Source organism: Cervus canadensis, chromosome 8 (genome assembly GCF_019320065.1).
Source record: "Cervus canadensis isolate Bull #8, Minnesota chromosome 8, ASM1932006v1, whole genome shotgun sequence".
Classification (NCBI taxonomy): Eukaryota; Metazoa; Chordata; class Mammalia; order Artiodactyla; family Cervidae; genus Cervus; species Cervus canadensis.
In genome coordinates this window covers 58,388,810-58,404,375 of record NC_057393.1, presented here as the reverse complement: position 1 = coordinate 58,404,375, position 15,566 = coordinate 58,388,810, and the positions used below count along the sequence as shown (strand labels likewise).

The window sequence follows — 15,566 nt, the reverse complement described above, 5'->3', positions numbered from 1 at the left end:
CATCAAATGTATGGTTTGTTGTTGTTTTCCACATCAACAGCCAATTCTCCCAACTCTGTGAACACTAACTGGGTGTTGTACAGTTCAATTCAATTTTGATGCTACCTACTTCAAGTTAGTGTCAGACTTCACAGGTTTAAGAGCTCAGTCATGGCCAAGAAAATTAAAAAACAAAACCCCACTTTTTAATTGAATTACAGAGATTTATTCTCAGAGAACTCCATATACCCGCTTCTACATGGAAACATTTATTATTAACTTTAACCAAATGTAAGTCCATGTGCTGGACACACAGTGAGGCCTAATGAACTGAAATGTCAGAGTTTGGAGCAGAAAAAGGTTTATCGAAGGGTCAAACAAGGAGAATGAGCAACTCACGCTCAAAAAATCCTAAGTCCCTGATTGTTTTCAGGGAGAAGTCTTTATGGGCAATATTTGGGGTGTGAAAGGATGTGACTTCTTCAGATTGGTTGGTGGTAAGGTAACAGGATAATGTTCCAGGAATCTTGTGCTTTTTAGCCTGAAGTTACCATCCTCCACCTGGGTGGGGGCCTTTGTTCCTGCAGAAGAACTCAAAGATACTGTTATATATATTTTCTGAGAAGGACCCTGCCCCACTGGTGTACTGTTGTTTCTTGACTGCTCCTTCTTCATTTCTGCATTCCCTCCCTTCCCAGATTAGTAACTGAATTGGAACTCAGGGAAGATCAAGGAGGCTGAATGAAGCCTATTTCTTACAAACAAGAAATGAGGACAGAAAGGAACTGTAGCTGGGAGGGTCCCACAGGGTCATTCATTATCTGTTTTAATACTAACAGTTAATTAAAATTAATAATATTTCTGGAAAATAAACACAGATAATAGAAAATTTACAGATTTTTACATCATCAAACAAAAATTTGATGCAACTTTCAAAAATGGAAGTAAGTAGCCACAGAAGACACTAGATTTACACTAACTGGTGAAATCTTGGGTAGTGTTACAGTGCCGTGTATGTTTCTAAACCTGTTTCCTACTGATGTGTCCCTCCTGTCCCCGCCTCTGAAGGCTCACATGCTTAAGAAGATGGTCACTGCAAGAAGAATGCCATAGGCAGTAGAGGGGCTATGTTTAAGTTGGTGTCACAGAAGAGTCAACTCTGTTATCTTCTTTTTTTTTTTTTAAGTCTTTATTGAATTTGTTACAATATTGCTTTGGTTTTTTTGGCCACAAGGCATGTGGGATCCTAGCTTCTCAACCAGGGATCAAACCTGCACCCTCCTCATAGCAAGGCAAAGTCTTAACCACAGGACCAGGAAATTCCTGTTACATATCTTTTTCATAAAACATCTACTTGCTGGGGTTAGAGGCCTAGAATTAGATTTAACAATAAAAATAAACACCATATAGACAACAACAAATTAGGTGGCTATAGTTTTGATGATTAGTAGCACAAAGGATATATCCTCACTTCATTTGGGGCATGAGGCTGGGGATTGGGAATATTTCTGCAAGCCCTGGAGATACACTTCCTGTTGGGAAACCATATGAAAACTTTGTGCTGTTATAGTCCATCCTTGGTGGGCTTCCCTGGTAGCTCAGCTGGTAAAGAATCCACCTGCAATGCAGGAGACCCCAGTTCTGTTCCTGAGTTGGGAAGATCCTCTGAAGAAGGGATGAACTACCCTTACTCCAGTATTCTTGGGCTTTCCTGGTGGCTCAAGTGGTAAAGAATCCGCCTGCAATGCGGGAGACCTGGGTTCGATCCCTGGGTTGAGAAGATCCCCTGGAGGAGGGCATGGCAACCCATTTGCCATGGGGAGTTCTTGCCTAGAGAATCCCCATGGACAGAGGAGCCTGGTGGGCTACAATCCATGGGGTTGCAAAGAGTCAGACATGACTGAGGGACTCGGCACAGCACAGCACACAGTCAGTCCCTGGTAGTGAAACTGAGCAGGATCCTGTGGGGCCCTCCCTGGTACAGACATCCATCTTTTCAACCACGTTAGCCAAGTAGATCTTTACTCTTAGTTGCAGGCAGATGACCCCTTACACCTTAGAATAAATTCTGAAGCCATAAGTGAGTAAGATTGTCTAGCAAAAGGGTAGAGAAGACCAACAACAAGACCTCAGTGTCCTTTACTATAAATAACTGTGAATCAACCATATAATTAACCATGTTTGTAAATTAAAGATTTGGGTTTGGCCTCCTAATTTATGATATTTCTTTTTGCTTATCTTTTACAGGAGTGATTCTAATCAAAGCCCAGATTTTAGAGCTAGTGTTTCCCATTACAGCAGTTCAGAAAATAGCTCTAAATGCTCGCAGTTCTCTGAAGAGTATTTTTTCTTCTCTTCCCAATATTACATACACTGGCTGTGCAAAATGTGGATTGGAACTACAAACAGATGAGAACAAGATCTACAAACAATGTTTTAGCTGCTTGCCATTTACTATGAAGAAAATGTACTATAGGTAAGGCAACTAAGCAGGCCAGCTGGATGGGAAATGTTTATTATTGGACTAGAAATGACCAGAAAGTTACATATATCAAGTGTTTCTAATGAAAAATAACTGGAGCTAATCCAAGAGAATAAATTTTTTCCTCCTGAGTGATGGAAAAATGGCTATTTATGAAAACAAAAATTGCCCAGTAATCATAACAGGAACTTTTAAAAAGCAGTAATTGGGGGACTTTATTGTCTTTAAGCAGATATACTAAAGAAACCTTTTACTTGGTTTAATTTTTAACCAAGTTCTGAATGGCTCATAAGAAACTCATTTTCCCATCTTAACACATTATTGGAATTTAAAGGTTAAAATTAATTATATGATCTAACCCCTGAGTTGTGGAAGCTAGTAAGATGTTTAACTTTTCTGCACCTCAGTTTTCTCATCTTCACACTAAACATTAAGGATAGCAGATTAGCAATCAGTGTTTTGTGCTCTTTTCTATATCTAAATACTGCAATATCTAAAAACCAAATGCAAATATGTTCAGCATGTTATCATAGAATAATTTAAATAAGAAAATTTATAGAAGCATAATCCATTAGCCTTGTTTCTCTTTACATATATTTATGTTTGTTATGAATAAGTAAATGAACTTTGCTCTTACTTTGAAAATTGCTTGTCTGAAAAAGAAGATTGGATTCAGGTGCAAGGTCCCCTCCTCCCCTTGTCTCCACCAAGTCCATTCTCCACAGCCAACAGAGTAACCACTCCATTCCTTTAGAACCTTTCCAGAATTTCCCATCACACTCTGCATATCCCGTCACGCTCATCTGCTCCACTCCTTGCCTTGATCTCTGGGTTGATACTGGCTGGCCTTCTATAAGGTTTTTAGCACTCTGACTTTTTCCTCCTTAGGGCTTTCTCGCCTGCTTTTCCCCCTGCCTGACTCCACAAGGCTGACTCGTTTGTGTCTTAGTAGAGAGGCCCTTCATCAGAGAGACTTTTTTTTAGTCACCTCCTTTGTTCTGTGTTGAAGTGCCCTGTGTGTGCACCTGGAGTCATTTACTTGCATAGTCTTCCAAAAAACCTGATTATGGAGATATAATTCACAGTCCATCAAAGTAACCCATCTAAAATGTCAAATTCCAAGGCTTTAGTATATTCACAGGCTTGTGCAACTGTTACCACAATCAATTTTAGATCACCTTCACCTCTTCCTTCCCCAAAGTAGCCACTTCTCATTCTCCCTTGCCACCAACCTAGAGCACCCACTAGTTTTTCTGGCTCTATAGATGTACTTGCTTTGGACATTTCATATAAATAATCATAGAGTGTACAGTCTTTTATGACTGGCTTCTTTTTTTTTAAAAACATTTCAAGGTTCATCCATATTGTAGCATATATCAAGTGCTTCATTTTGTTTTAATGCCAGATAATATGGGCGTCCCTGCCTATCAATACAGGAGATGCGTGTTTGATCCCTGAGTTGGGAAGATCCCTGGAGAAGGAAATGGCAACCCACTCCAGTATTCTTGCTTGGGAAATCTCATGGACAGAGGAGCCTGGAGGGCTTAGTCCTTGGGGTCACAAAAGAGTTGGACACAACTTGACGACTAAACAACAACAATATGGATATACCGCATTTTATCTATCCATTCATCAATTGATGAACATTTGGATTGTACCTACTTTTTGGCTATTATAAATAAAACTGCTCCAAACATTCATGTACAGCTTTTTGTGTGGCCATGTTTTCATTTCTCTTGGGCATGTACTCAGGAGTAGAATTGCTAGGTTGATGTGGTAACTTTTTACTCCTTTTGAGTAACTGCCAAACTGTTTTCTGAAGCTGCTGCACAATTTTAGTTTTACCAGCAGTGAATGAGGGTTGCAGTTTCTCCATGTCCTTGCTGTCAGTTTTTATTATTTGTTTCTCTTTTTTGTTGCATGAGCTTTTGGTATCATATCTAAGAAAAGTATCCTTCCTAAGCCAGTATCATGGAGGTCTACTCCTATATTTTCTTCCAAGAATTTTATAGTTAGCTCTTACATGTAGATTCATGGCCTATTTTGAGTTAATTTCTATATGTGGTATAAGGAAGGAGTCCAACTTCATCCTTTTATTCAGTTGTCCCTGTACAATTGGTTGAAAAGCCTATTCTGTCCCCACTGAAGCATCTTGCCACCATTATTGAAAACCTTAATTGTCTTTCTATACCACTAAACTCTGAAGTTCCTTGAGTGAAGGAAGCAGGTCTCTTACTCACTAGTGTATACCCAGTGTATACACTGAATAGTACAAGGTTTTGAGCATGTATTTGTTGAAATAAAGAATGGAGGAAGAGGGACTTCCCTGGAGGTTCCGTGGTTAAGTCTTCGTGCTTCCAATGCAGGGGATGCAGGTTCAGCCCCTCATCAGGGAACTGAAGGGCCATGTGCCACATGGCACATCCAAATTTAAAAAAGAGAATGGAAGAAGTGAGATACCCTGGAGAAAGATTACAAAAAGAGAAAAGGACTTAGAATCATCATGTGGATAAAGGGGGAAGTAAGTTTTTAGAGAGAAAATCAATAGTCATGTTTTAGTGGTTACACTGAATTCCCCTATACTGGTAAGTCTTTCTAAATTCTGTTCAGTTTATTTTGTAATAATTTGTTTTAAAAAGGGGTATATCCCTTTCTTTAAAAGTAAACAGAATAATTTTACTCATGTCATTTTGTTCATATTGTTTGTTCTTTAGAGTATATCATGGTTTGTGTCTACTCCTTTGTCTTTATTTAGTGACATACAGAACAGTTTTTTTTATGGTAAAGAATCCAGTGGAAAAAAATAACTTGTGATTGTGAAATATGTGATTATCATCTTTATCTCTAAAAGTAATTTGCACAATAGGGTAAAATTATGTCTTCTTATATTAGTATCTGAAAATTTAAAATGAATATGAAATAAATAAAATCTATTAATTTATCACTTGAAATTCTTTAAAATAAAAGCCCTTCATTTCTAGGGTTTTTCAGGACATCATAGTGTTGTTTTAGGAAGTAAAATTAACTCTGCAGAAAAACCCAGTGATTTGGGCTTCCCTGGTGGTTCAGTGGTTAAGAATCCACATTGCAAGGGACACCAGTTTGATCCCTGGCCTGGGAAGATCCCAAATGCCTCGGGGCAACTCAGCCTGTGTGTGGTAATTACTGAAGCCAACATGCACTAGAGTTTGTGCTCCAAAACAAGAGAAGCCATAGCAATGAGAAGCCCACACAGCACACCTAGAGAGTAGCCCCTACTCACCGCAACCAGAGAAAGCCTTTGCACAGCAACAAGGACCCAGTGCAGCCAAAATAAATAAATAAATAAATATTTTTTTTATAAAACTGATTTTTGAAATTATATTACATGTAAACATTTCTTTAATTGAAAATCTTTTTGATGGTCCTGAGCTGTTTACTGTTTTGTAGGCCAGCTTTAATGACCATAGTTGATGGAAAATGTAAGGTCTGCATCCATGTAGGATCAAAGCTGATAGAGAAGATTCTTCTCAACATTTCTCCTGACTGGCTCAACAGAGTAATAGGTAAGATGTCAACAACATGCCATCAAGAGGTTGTCCTCTGTGAAACCATTCATATCAGGAATACAGATAGTATATAAGCAGAAGGATAATTTAGCTTGAGTGAAACACAAGACTATATAGACTACTGTATATAAAATAAGTAATCAACGAGGACCAACTATATAGCACAGGAAATTCTACTCAATACGCTGTAATAACCTATGTATATAAGCAGAAGGATAATTTAGCTTGAGTGAAACACAAGACTATATAGACTACTGTATATAAAATAAGTAATCAACAAGGACTATATAGCACAGGAAATTCTACTCAATACGCTGTAATAACCTATGTGGGAAAAGAATCTGAAAATGAATAGACATATGTATATGTTTAACTGAATCACTTTGCTGGACACTAGAAACTAGCACAACATTGTAAATCAACTATACTCCAATATAAAACAAAAACTTTTTTAAATAAATAGAATTCTCATATATACAATGAAAAAAAAAACCACAAGATTATATAAGTGGAAGGTAAGACTTGCTCTACATCTGTCTCAGCACATGAAGAGAAAGAAGTAGGTACCTAATCTCTTCTTACTCTAAATTTCCAATTGGTAAGGGAAAACACCAGTACCTTAGTTTTTTACAGTCAAGTAAATGAATGTGCAACACTATATAAACATATGAAGACTGTCCAGTGTCAGTCATGTGGATATTCAGGAACCTCAGCTCTGATGATAGGTACAGCAACAGTGGCTGATCATCAGTAGCTAACAACAAAATGAAGATGATCCATTTGTCAGATGCTCAAACTCCATCCTTTCCTCATTAATCTTAGATTCTTTAAGCAGATGAGTTAATCTCGTTTAATGATGGCTCTGTCTCTTAATAGTGGGTTATTTTTTCTGGCTTTCATTTTTGCTTAAATGTTGAACATTGCATATAGAACAATACAGACTGAGGTGAACAGTATTTGTACCTAAAGTGAGCATGCTTATTTTCTTCGACTTTTAATGGGGGTGGGGGTGAGCAGAGTAGAGTAAATTTTGTCACACCATGAGTTGGATTTGCGTTGCTCTGGTTACCTTCAGGTCACCACTGGCTTCAAATTATCTAGCATTATGCATGCTCATGGTGGGGAGTGGTTCTCCAGAGAGTTTCCTCCGAATATTCCTGCTTCACTGTCAGCTTTAATCCTTCACCCTGCACCCGGGCCTCAGAGAGTTTCTTACACTCTTATACCTCACCAGGTTGCGCAGGCTCCGTTGGTTGTCATTTTTGCATCCCAGCCTAGAGAGAGGGGCAGGAGTGATTCTCTTTGATTCTCGTCCAGCCGTAGTCTTACACAGGCTCTCTGTGTGTCTGGTTCTTGGATGTGGTGCTTTCTAACAGACTCTGTCCCTCCTGCCATAGCAGCCAAACTCCGCCTTGTGTCTTTGTTGAGTATCTTTGCGTGGTCCTACCCCTCTCCCAGCAGCAGGGCACTGCTGATGGTCTTGATCCAAGATGGTTTTCTGCCCCTCCCCCAGGGATAGAGGGATTTTCCTCCATCTTCATCCTCACCATCTGTATCTTGGGGCAGGAAGACGTGTGGTCTTAAGATCCCCGGTGGTCCAGGGGCTAAGACTCCACGGTCCCAATGCACAGGGTCCCTGGTCAGGGAACTAGATCCCACAGCCACGACTAAAGGTCCTGCAGTGAAGATCGAAGATCCTGCCTGCCACAACTAAGACCTGGCACAAACAAATAAATATTTTAAAAAGATTTTGATATTCATTAAGTAACTGACTCAGGGTTCTGTTATACAAATGGTATGTGTATATATAACCATGAAAAGAGCTATAGACTAGATAAACATAAAGAGTTCTTTTCTGATATGGACATGCTCTTTTTGTTTCAAGCTTAATTTAGGAAAAGATTAATCTCAGTTCTTTCCTGTATTGTTTTATGAAGCCAGTGGCTGTGCCATAATAGGAAACACCATCAGTCTGAACCTGTGCTTTCTCTTCAGAACAGCAGGAGTTGCACCTCATCATTATAGAGTAACCTATGGCTAGAAAGAGTAGGGATAGAGATATTTACAGTGACTTTGGGACTTAAGAAACCAAGGGAAACAGTGAATGCTTTAAATGTGAGCATGTCCATTCCCTCAGAAGGGACACTAAGAGCTCTCGTGTTTCCTCTTCCTCAGCCCCTCCCTCTGATGTCACCTACAGAATGGTCGCCGCGGACCTGCTCCATGCCTTGCTGGCGGGCAGCAGGGCACCTTGTGTCCTGAAGGTGCAGAGCCTCTTTGTGTTAGATGAAAACAGCTACCCACTGCAACAGGACTTCTCCCTCCTGGACTTTTATCTTGACGACTTGAAGCATGCATCCCATGCCCTTCTCTGAGACCAGAGGAAGAAAATGCAGGCACTTCAAGGAAGAGCACTGAAATGATTTGTCTTTGGAAATGAATGACAGGGCTTTTGCTCAGGGTATTAAAATAAGTATGTTTTATAAAGAGAACTGTGCTAAATATATTAATTAAAACTTTTTTTCCCCCTAAGAAAATTCTGTGAAGTTTATTGTTTGTTTAGTTTTTGGTCTTTCCTTTTCTTCCTTCTAGAGAAATGATCTAGCAATGAGGCAACATCCAGCAGTTCATTAGGATTAAGTCTCTCTGTTTAGTCTCTGCCCCATTCCAGGCACTGTCCTAAGTACTGAGACATGGACCTGAGGAATTCTTTTCTGCTATGGTCACAAACTTAATTTTTTTTTCTTACTCGTTCATTAATAAACTGTAGACATGACATGATTTCTTTGATTATAACTATACATGACTGTGGCTTAGTTCATATAAGCCTATGTTTAGACAAGTTCCAGACGACCATGTCTTTTGATAAAGAGGCGTTGAAAATATAGGAACATGGTCATGTTTCAACTCATTATCAGGGAAGGCAGAGAGTCATATTGTTCATTTCCAGGATTTGAGTACCTCACTGAATTTACTTAGCAACACTTTACAATTACATTCTATACATTGTCTCATTACATCTATAGCAGCAGCTCACAGAGAATGGTAGTCACCGATGAGGAAATAGGGAGCCGTACTTAACCAGGAAGTCTGGGGGATGCTCGGTGGTTCTAGGTTAATCATATTGCTTGAACAAAGCTAAATCCATGATAAAATGAACAGGTGTGTTTTATAAAATTGTTTTGGTTCATTGAAATTGTTTTCTCAAATTCAGGCTTATTTTGTTTTTAACTTGGCTTCCCTGAAAATGAACCTTAGGAGTTTTGTGATGCTCTCCAAAACCATATACAAAAATGATTGTATGAGACTGCACACATACAAAAGAACCTTATTCTGTGGAGAAGGGTCTGTAACTTCTAACAAAGCCTTCTTACACAGTTTATGACAGTTTCTTGTCATGGGAGGACAAGCTCTTGCCTGATCTCTTCCACCCCGACAACTCCTGCCAAATGGCACCTCCTCTCTCCACCCTGGTACTTCTCTCTGATTCATTTCACTCTATGCTCAGATAAGCGCAGGGTAGCAGGCCAGCAAATTGTCTGCATAATCAGGTACGAGATAAGCTAAGGAACTGTCTTTATTTACATTTGTTGTTCTTTAGTTGCTCAGTCTTGTGCAACCCTTTTGTGACCCCATGGACCGTAGCCCACCAGGCTCCTCTGTTCATGGGATGTTCCAGGCAGGAATACTAGAGTAGGTTGCCATTTCCTTCTCCAGGGGAATCTTCCTGATCCAGGGGTCAAACCTGAGTCTCCTGCATTGCAGGCAGATTTTTACATAACACTGTGATCATACTGTCTGGAAGAATCTTACCAATATGGTATAGTGATTCCCCTAAATGGGAAATCCTGGTTTTACTTTCTCCTTTATTTTTACTTGATGGAATTATTAGAAAAATGTCCCCAACTTCTAAAGAATATAAATTCCCTGTATTAAAAAGATCACTTCCCAAATATAGAAAAAATATATACATTCATGTAACCAATATCCCAATTAAGATTTAGAACATTGCCATCACTCTAAAAATTTTTCTCATCTCCACCTCCAGTTAGTTCCCACTAAAGACAGGAAATCACTGTTCTGATTTCTATCACCATAGATTAGTTTGACCTGTTCTTGAATTTCATATAAGAAAAATCATATAGTTTATTTCCTTTGTGAATTTTTTTTCACACATCATTTTTGAAATTCACCCAAGTTTCACGTGACTCAGTAGTCATTCTGTTTATTGCTGTGGAATATACCAATTTTATGAATGTATTACATTATCCATTTTCTAGCTGCTATAAGCATTGTTTTACAAGTCTTGTTGTGGATATATGTTTTTATTTTGTAGTTGGGGAGGTAAATCCCTATGGAGATTGCTGGTTTATGGGATAGGTGTATATTTAACTTTGTAAGAAACTATCAAGCAGTGCTCCAAGACTGTTCTACACACTCACCAGTCATGTGTGAGGATTCCGGTTCTATATCTTTGCCAACATTTGGGGGTGTCATTTTCATTTTAGCCATTGTAATGGGTGTAAAGTGGTTTAAAAAATTAGGTTAGTGGCTGTGAGAAGGGGAGGTAGTGCTTGGGAATGGACACAAGAGAAGAGTGTGTGTGGGGGGGGGTGGGGGGCGGTTGGGGAGCTGGTTTACCAGTTTCCCCACAATGATCAGTTACCAGTTTCCCTGCAGCTCTGATGGAGGAGATAGATAGGCCCCAGGCTGTGTCCTGCAATTGGTGTCCTGCTGATGCTTTGAGATGGGATACCGGTGGGAGCATTGGGCCTGACTGGGTGCATTCTTGTGGGTTTCCCCCCAGGATACATATGCAGAGAAGGCCTTCAGTCTAGGGGAAGGACAAAAGGAGGGAGAAGATGCAAGCTGGAATCCATCTTGGCTGAGAGGTGTGCCCCACACCAGGACCAAATATGGAGATGACTGGCCGGAAAAAGAAAAAAAAAATCCAGAAAACTGCCACTACATAAGCAACCTAAGCTGCCCCTAGTAGATGCAACTCACTCTGAGCTCACCTGTATGCTCCTTCAAAAAGTATCCTGTTGTTTCCACACACACTTTGCTGCTTCCACATGTATTATGTTTCTAATGAAACGCCCCCCCCTTTTTTTTTTCTCACAATCTTGATCTCTGCTGAGTTCTTCAAAGAAGACAAGAACTGAAGTCCGTTTTTCAGCCTTTCACCTCTGGAATCAGCTCCAAATCCATCCTTTAAAACTTGCTCTGCAGATGGAGCTCTCTTTAAGCGTCTCTCCTGCGCAGTGAGTACGCTGCTAACCAGTAGAAGGCGCTAGAGATACATGGTGGGATGTAGGCGCTTTTCTCGGTGGGTGCCTGTAGCGGCACGTATGTCCCGAGGGGAGCGCCAACACTGGGTGGCGCTCTGCTCCAGCTACTTACCCTGGACGCCGCGGGTCCCTCCACCGGCTTGCGGCTTGGCCTAGCCCGTCAGTCACGTTCCCATGGCCCTCCTGACAAGGAGACCGCCAGCTCCAGGCTCCGCTCCGGTTTGTACCCATGCACCACCCACCCCACTCATCCACTCCCTGCAAGTTTGTCCTACCAAATTTGTCAGTTAGCAAACCGATGAAAGCATATTACCAAAACAAAGGGCAGATAGAAATCAAATCTAGTCGTTTGCTGGATTATACCTCATCAGTGTAGACGAACAGAGAATTTACCAGACAGGAGTGAAGGAGAGAGGAAAGGAGAGGGAGGGAGGGAGGGAAGTAGGGAAAAAGCGATGCAATGTGGAGAAATAAACAGCCTCACTAGAAACCAAAGGTGGACAAACAGAAGCGTCTCTATTGAATAGGCACTTACAGGTCCTTTCATGGATCCCAGGCTGTGGAATGTTTTGGCATTCCACAGCATCTCTGTCCTTCATGAGGTCTCTTGGGCTATATGTGATAATGTTATCATTTTTAGACATCTGGAATCTGATTCAGATTCCAGCTTCACCACGTCCTAGTTCTGCAGCTTGAGAGATGGCACTGCCTTCCTGATGCTTCTAAGTGTGGGCACGTTCCTCCTGAACTGTTGTACAGTTTAACAAGCTAATGCACAAAGACCTAGTACAGTTCCTCAGAGCTAGGTCCCTCCTCCCCACCTTGATAGTCCACTCTGAGAAACACAACCCTGAAGTAGAGAGGGGAGGAGTGATCTGAGCAAATAATCCCATACTTAAAAATTAAGGGGGAAAAACCCATAATAGGTAGATATTCCAATCTGTCTTCATAAACTAAGAAATACATCCATTTTGTTGAAAGAGCCAACCTTATAGAATGTAATCAGTGAACTTCATTCTTTTCTTCCCCAGTCACCCATTCAAACCTGCTTGGTAGGTAGCAGCCCATTGGATAAAATCTAGCGCAAGTCCCATGACTTTTTTGATCATTCTTACATAAAAATAAATTTTTCCTGTGACTTCTAGTTGTAAAAGCAAGCTGTGTTCAGCACTGGAGATGTCCAACCTCACACAGTGGTCTAAACCTCCAACGTCATTTAAAGTTTACACCTCCCCTTCTCTCCTTCCTTGACCTAGGCTCATGCCTTATAGATAGGCATGGAGCACCATTTTTTATTTCTCCAGTTTGTGCTTCCATTCCTCCTCCCAATTTTCTAACAGGGATCTCTCTTTTTTATTTTAATTTTATTTATTCATTTTTTTGGTTGCTCTGTGTGTCATGTGGGACCTAGGTTTCTGTGCCAGGGATTGAGCTCACATCCTCCAAATTGGAAATGTGCAGTCTTAACCACTGGACCACCACCACCACCACTGTCCCCTAACAGGGATTTCTGATCATCCATGCAGGGGCAGGGAAGTGGCATAGAAAGGCCACCTAAGGGGTAGGGGAGGTTCTACATGACCAGTTACGAGATAGAGTACTCACATATGGGTTCTTCCAGAGCCTCCTTTTTCTGCAGGTTCCCATGACTCAGGTTTGCCCCAGAGTGTGGGATGGCACACGGTACCCTTCTTATCCACTTTAAAGGTCTGTGTTACAGTTTTGGGAAATGAAAGTCTGAAAATTATGCTTCCCAGACTCTCTTATGAACCAGGTTCCAGGTTGAGTTTACCAAATGTGAGACACTCAGGTGAAGCTAGGAAGCAGAAAGTAAAGTCATCCTTTTTTTCCTTTGACTGTGATGCTTACCACAGCAAGATGCTTGAGACTCTTGCAGTAATTTGAGCAAAAAAGAAAATTTGTGCAAATTCCAGCCGGTTGTCACTATCGGATACCAAATAGGAAGCAATGGCTTTGAGACCTGGCAGCAGTTACAAGACAGGGAGTTCCCCTCTGGGATTGCACCTGCACAGCCAAGCAAGACCCTGGAGTTACCCTTTTCCAGGAAACATCAATATGGTACACTGAGTTATCACCCCAGTCCTTAACTTCTCCCTGTAGCTGTATCTATTGCCATGGTGCTTTGCAACTCCTCTCACAAAAAGGTGTAGTTTACCCTGCCCCTTGATTTGGAAACTTGGCTACGTGACTTACTTCGGCCAATAGGATATTAGGTGACACAGCACAAGCTGAAGGTAGAAATGTGATTGTCCTTCTTCTGCCTTCCCGATGAGAAAAGCTTTCCCTGGGTTGCTGCTGCCCCTTCAGCTTGTGCTCAGAATGAACAAACATGGAGCAGGCCTAGGTGAGGACATGAGCCTGGTCAGATGCACAGGTTGAAAGTGAGTTGCCTAATCTAGACCACCCCATATTCAGCTGATCCACAGATGTGTGAGAAATACATGCTCTATTTACTAGAACACTAAGATGTTGAGAATCTTTGTTATGCACCATTTTTCCAAAAACAGCCAACCGAGACAAGCAACTTTTCTCCTTTTGGCTTCATCGGTCCTGTAAGAAGGCTATGTAACTTGTGTCATCAAACTTCCTGTATAAAATCACTCTTTGTTGTGAGTTCTTTCTCTGGGAGAAGAATTCTGAGAAAATAATGATTTTTCTGCTTGAGTCAGAGTTATGTTCATGCTGAGAATTAGAAAACCTGAATGAAATACAGAAAACTTCTTTGCTAAAGAGCTGCCAAGTCAACAAGCATTTGATGGGCCATGATCTCAGAAGAAGGAAAACACAAGGGATGAGCTGACATTTTGTGAACCACTTCTCCCTTTAGGAAACTTGCTGAGCATTTGGACAGAAGGCCATGGGTTAAGAGGTAGAAAAGGAAGCAGAGTCTCTGGAGCTGAACAGACAAGATGTTGGAGATTGAAGTTGCCAAGGCAGCTGGGATTGGAGGGGCCAAGATGCTAGATAAAAGCAAAACACAGAAAAGAAACTCGGGAGAATTCTCTGGTGGTCCGGTGGTTAGAGCTCAGTGATTTCACTGTGGTGGCTCAGGTTCATTCTCTGGTCAGGGAATTAGGCAAGTCACGTGGCATAGCCAAATAAAAAAGAAATTCTAAAACTTGAATGATATTTTAAAGCTGTTGAAAGAAAAAGAAATGTCAATCTAGAATTTTATATTCACAAAATTTTTTGGTGGGTTTCTTAGGATTTTCTATACACAAAGCCATGTTGCTGCTTCTGCTGCTGCTAAGTTGCTTCAGTTGTGTCTGACTCTGTGTGACCGCATAGACGGCAGCCCACCAGGCTCCTTTGTCCCTGGGATTCTCCAGGCAAGAATTCTGGAGTGGGTTGCCATTTCCTTTTCCAATGCATGCATGCATGCTTAGTCGCTTCAGTAGTGTCTGACTCCATAGTGTGACCCCATAGACCAGGCTTCTCTGTCCACAGGATTCTCAAGGTAAGAATACTGGAGTGGGTTGCCATTTCCTTCTCTGCAAAACCATGTTATCTGCAAATAAATATAGTTTTACTTCTTCCTTCATGATCTGGATTCCTTTTATTTCCTTTTCCTGTCCAATCACCCAGCCACCACAATTTTGTAAGAGATAAAGAAGGCAAGAAGATTGTAAAGGAAGAAGTAAAACTATCATTCACAGAGGTCATTACTATATACAAAGAAAATACAAAGAATCTACAAACAATTACAAGTGACTTTAGCAAGGCCACTCACTAGGTACAAAGTCAATGTAAAAAAATCAATAGAATTTTTATATACTAGAAACAAATATAAAACACCTAAGAGTAAATCCAAGAGAAGAGGTCCAAGAACACTTTCCTGTAAAACCACAAAACAAGTTTAAAGAAACTTGCAAAAGCCCTAAAGAAATGGAGGGATACACCATGTCATACACACGTAATACACCATGTTAATGGGCTGAAGATTCAACATTTTAAAGATATCAAGTTTTCCCCAAACTGATCTATATGTTCAATGGAAAGTCCAACCAAATCTAGTACTTTTTTGGTGTGGAAATTAAGAAGCTGATTCTAAATGTTTTATGAAAATGCCAAGGGCTTCATTCTGCTTGGATCACCTTGTGGACAGGATTGAGACCTGCTGTCTTAGGTCCATGGGAGGCACTGTGCATTTTTTGCCCTGACTGTATATGTAAACAGGGGCCAACCCAGTATAGCATCCCCCACCTCCCCATCAGACCAGAGAGCTTGCCTGTCTCTTGCCACTGA

The 15,566-nt window shown here is 40.8% G+C and overlaps 1 protein-coding gene across 6 annotated transcripts in view; it reads left to right on the top strand.

Moving 5' to 3' along the window:
- Window positions 1–8,783, top strand: part of SHLD2 (shieldin complex subunit 2) — a 40,858-nt gene extending 32,075 nt beyond the window's left edge. For 3 of the 6 annotated variants that reach the window (XM_043476385.1, XM_043476386.1, XM_043476383.1), the window contains 3 exons: window positions 2,227–2,455; window positions 5,891–6,006; window positions 8,185–8,783. In XM_043476385.1, coding sequence (XP_043332320.1) covers window positions 2,227–2,455; window positions 5,891–6,006; window positions 8,185–8,384 — 545 coding nt within the window. In that variant the 3' untranslated portion in view covers window positions 8,385–8,783. The remainder of the gene's footprint in view (window positions 1–2,226; window positions 2,456–5,890; window positions 6,007–8,184) is intronic. The other 3 variants (XM_043476387.1, XM_043476389.1, XM_043476388.1) reach the window with 3 other exon arrangements.
- Window positions 8,784–15,566: the final 6,783 nt, after the last annotated feature.